This window comes from Mandrillus leucophaeus, unplaced genomic scaffold, assembly GCF_000951045.1.
Source record: "Mandrillus leucophaeus isolate KB7577 unplaced genomic scaffold, Mleu.le_1.0 Scaffold1006, whole genome shotgun sequence".
NCBI lineage: Eukaryota > Metazoa > Chordata > Mammalia > Primates > Cercopithecidae > Mandrillus > Mandrillus leucophaeus.
The window spans coordinates 545,515-550,035 of NW_012098166.1; the positions used below are offsets into that span (position 1 = coordinate 545,515).

The following is a 4,521-nucleotide window of genomic DNA, read 5'->3' on the forward strand; positions in this document are numbered from 1 at the left end:
TTTTTTGAGATGGAGTCTTGCTCTGTCACCCAGGCTGGAATGCAGTGGGGTGATCTCCACTCACTGCAACCTCCACCTCCTGGGTTCAACTGATTCTCCTGCCTCAGCCTCCTGAGTAGCTGAGATTATAGGCACCTGCCACCATGCCCGGCTAATTTTTTTGTATATTTAGTAGAGATGAGGTTTCACCATGTTGGCCAGGCTGGTCTTGAACTCCTGACCTCAGGTGACCCGCCTGCCTTGACCTCCCAAAGTACAGGGATTACAGGTGTGAGCCACGCACCCAGCCCAGTTTTTCCACCTCTTAGCCTATGTTTAGTATATATTATAGGTCAAAAGTAGTAACGATTGGGTCAAAAAGAACAAGTTGGTATAGGGTTACTTATTGACAATGGTAACTAGTTAAGGACATAGGAGTTATTAAGTCATAGATACACAGATGTATGTGCATTTTGTATGTTTGCATATTAATTTCCTATAGACATATCTGAGTAGTATTCTTGTGTATATCTATAGCTATAATATCAAATAGACATAGTTGTAACACAATCATAGATACAATTAAAGACAGAGATTATTTGTTCTCTAAATAATCACTGAAATTATTTTTTTGGCTGAATTTAATTAATCATTTAAAAATGCATTTGGAGTCTATCGATAAACCTACATTTGACTATAAATAGCAAATTCTTAGACTAAAACAAGAATCAGATACTTACTCATAAGTCAGGGGCCTTATGAACGCAGCCATGAAGCAATGGGCCAATTGGAAGAGAAAAAGAAAATCAATTTAACAGCAAATAATGATGAGTTGTTGCTATTTGATTGAATACTACTATCAGAGGTAAGACATAGTCAGGTAAAAGAAAAAGTTTTAAAAATATTTCTTCAGTAGGCATTACAAACATTTAACTTAATAACTTACAAATGAATTAAATACTCAAATATGCAAGGAACACACATGGACAGTCAAAACTAATTGTTTTATTTATTTTTTTTTTGAGACAGGGTCTCACTCTGTTGCCCAGGCTGGTGTGCAGTGGCACGAACATAGCTCGCTGCAGCCTCAACTTCCAGGGCTCAAGTGATCTTCCTGCCTTAACCCCCTGTGTAGCTGAGACCACAGACATATGCCACCATTCCCGGTTAATTTTTTTAAAAAAGACTAATTTTTAATAAGAAGAAACTTTCTAGATCAAATCCGTTCATTTTGTGGTATTCCCATTTGCAGAGTATTCTACAGGCACACACCCAGAGACATGTGCTTTGGTTCTCCCTTTCCTTTATTGTAGCAGATCTCGTGCCTGAAGGGTAAAAATCACCTACATGCTGAGCAGACTGCTCTGAAAAACCAGTCATTGCTGCGTGTAATTAAAGATGTGTTGACTCTTAACTACAATTGGCTGCTAAAAAATTAAATTAATAGAATCTCAGAAACATGCTAATCAAAAGAAGCCAGACACAAGAGTCTATACTTTGTGGTTTCATTGATGTGAAACCCAATAACAAAAATCATCTACTTTTTGACAAGGCAAATAAGAATATATTTGTCTGTCGCAGGAAAGGGAATTGAAAGAAGCACAAAGAAATTTTCTGAGGTGATAAAAATATTCTGTATCTTACTGAGAATGGTGGGTGTATGTAATTATGTAATAGTTAAAATCAAGCTGAACACTTAAGATCTGTGCATTTTACTGTGTTAACTATACACCTGTCACATGTGTGTACATTTGTAGTGGTAGACACAGCAGCCCAAGAAACCGTACCCAACTGAAGAACTGAGAGGGACCATATCCAACTGAGAGGAAAACTGTGCTGCCCAAAATTAAGCCAATGAACAACTCCTGTTTTATTTAATTGGCACACACTCCAAAAATTCCTGTTGTTCTCACTCTTTACATACTTATTAGGATCCTTTTTCTTCCAGTTTGCCAAGACACAGTCTGCATAAACCAGAATAGGAGGCAGTCCCAGTTTCTTGGAGAGTTGGCAGTAAGGAACAGCAATATTTCTTGGCAAGACCTGATTAAAATACAGTAGTTAGGTTTGTTTTTTGTTTTGTTTTGTTTGTTTTTTTGAGATAGAGTCTCGCTCCTGTTGCCCAGGCTGGAGTGCAGTGGCAGGATCTCGGCTCACTGCAACCTCCGTCTCCTAGGTTCAAGTGATTCTCCCACCTCAGCCTCCCGAGTAGCTGGGATTACAGGCACCTGCCACCATGCCTGGCTATTTTTTGTATTTTTCGTAGAGATGGGGTTTCGCCATGTTAGCCAGGTTGGTCTTGAACTCTTGAACTCAGGTGATCCTCCCTCCTTGGCCTCCCAAAGTGCTGGGAGGCCCATATGTGTTTTAAAGGTTAGATATTGCAGTCTGTATTAGTTTTATGTAATTAGGGTTGCCAGATAAAATACAGGATGAAAAATAAAGTAAAAGACTTAAAAATATAATAATGATAACAGTTGACATGTCAAGCCAGGGCATATTTTCTTTTTCATTTTGTCCTGTTATCGAAACTTTGACCAATGCAGTTAAAATGCTTTTAGAAAATTTTTGAAAAGTTAAATGTAAATTAAATGAAAATCTGTCACATAGCATAAGAAATCTGAGAAAATCTCCAAACCTTACGGACGTCTCCATGACCTTTATCCCACACATATGCCATGGTGATGCATCCCAGAACTAGATGTGCAAGGCGCTGTGACTTGTGGTCTGTGAGATGATCAATGCTGAGCATGTCTAACTGAAAACAAATGGAGCAATTGACTCAAATCAAGCTCGGTGATGTTTTATGCTTCAAAACCAAGTTAACAATGTTAAGAAGCTATACAAGAAGAAAAATGGAATACATATGTCAAACCTTCTCAACTCTTTCTCGAAGTTGGCCAGACTCTATGAGATCAGGCAGATGTTTAGCAATGAACATCCAGTCATTATAAAAATCAGGTAGATTTTCCTTGAAAAAAGAAACAAAAAAAGATCTTTATTTACTAGTAGCAGTTACTGTAGCTTTGGCTTCCCACTGATAGGATGCCTTGCCCCCACATCCATTTTGTGCAGTGTTGCCCTGGCACATGGCTTACCTGTCTGGAAACACCAGCCTCTGTCTTGTCTTCTGCACACATGGGGCTGAAGGCCCTTTCTGTGTTCCACCTCTTCCTCTCTCTTCAAACACTGCCATTTGCAGCTTTTCAAAGTTCACCTCAAAGGTTTCACTAAAATCCTCCTGACTATTCTATTTGAAACTAATCTCCATTGTAAACTCTATGGATTATGCCTTTTCATATTGTTAAACAATTATTATCTGCTACTTTTGTTTTTTTTTTCTTTTCTTTTCTTTTTTGAATTGGAGTCTCGCTCTGTTGCTCCGGTTGGAGCGCAGTGGCGCGATCTTGGCTCACTACAATCTCTGCCTCCTGGGTTCAAGCAATTCTCCTGCTTCAGCCTCCCAAGTAGCTGGGATTACAGGCATGAGCCACCGTGCCCGGCTAATTTTTGTATTTTTAGTAGAGATTGGGTTTTGCCATGTTGGCCAAGTTGGTCTCGACCTTCTGTCCTCAGGTGATCTGCCTGCCTTGGCCTGCCAAAGTGCTGGGATTACAGGCATCAGCCACCGTGCCTGGCCTACTTTGGCTTATTTTGGCTAGATTTTAAGTTCTTTGAATGGAAGAAAAATGAGATGTGTTAAATGCCAGTAGTGGACTAGGCACTCTGTTCAATAATTTCATATATATATAGTATATATATTTAATTATTGTAACGGCCCAAGAAGTTATCTCTGTATCATAAATAAGGAAACCCAGGCTTATACAGTTTACATACATTCTCGTTTTATACCTTGCTACATGATGGCAAGGTTTGTATTGTGCATTTAATTTATATCTCTTATAAGCCCTGGCATAGTGCTGGGCATATAGCGGGTGCTGTATGTATTCATGTTGATTACCTACTTTGGTTCCACTATAGGCTTGTTTTTGCCCATTAAGTAGAAATGAAACTCAAATAAAAGTTTCTCTTTGGAGCTTATCATATTTGTAATCTCATCTCAAGCGGAAGTACACAAATAAAAAGACATAGGAACCTTCCTAAAATGAGATACAGATCCCTGAGCAACTCCCCCATACCCTGTTTCTATGCCTACTCCACCAGGTAGTTTCAAGGTACACCCTTAAGGTAATCAATGCTGAACCATGGGGATTAAGTGCAAATGGAAAGATTAACTTAAATCAACATGGGTGAAGTTTTGAGCTTCAAAATAAAGTTAATATTATAAGTAAGCTATGAAACAAAAAGATAAATACAATATAAAATCCTAACATTTTCAACATCTGCATGTAATTGTCCAGCCTTAATCAGTTGGGGCAGATTTTTAGCAATGAAAATCTAGGCAGTGTACTTCACTACTTAGCCACCCTTCTTGCTCTGAACTTTTCACCCCAACTGTGCTGTAGTACTTTTAGAAGTAAACGTAGGCCAGGCCAGGTGGCTCATGCCTATAATCCCAGCACTTTGGGAGGCCGAGGCAGG

At 39.0% G+C, this 4,521-nt stretch overlaps 1 protein-coding gene across 1 annotated transcript in view; it reads right to left on the reverse strand.

Annotated features, from left to right (window-relative positions):
* The window catches only part of IDO1 (indoleamine 2,3-dioxygenase 1), a 16,929-nt gene that overhangs the window by 7,973 nt on the left and 4,435 nt on the right, over positions 1-4,521 (reverse strand). Inside the window, exons 2-5 of the mRNA XM_011973966.1 lie at positions 2,855-2,950; positions 2,618-2,737; positions 1,904-2,022; positions 720-734 (exon numbers count right to left, since the gene is read on the reverse strand). Coding sequence (XP_011829356.1) covers positions 720-734; positions 1,904-2,022; positions 2,618-2,737; positions 2,855-2,950 — 350 coding nt within the window. The remainder of the gene's footprint in view (positions 1-719; positions 735-1,903; positions 2,023-2,617; positions 2,738-2,854; positions 2,951-4,521) is intronic.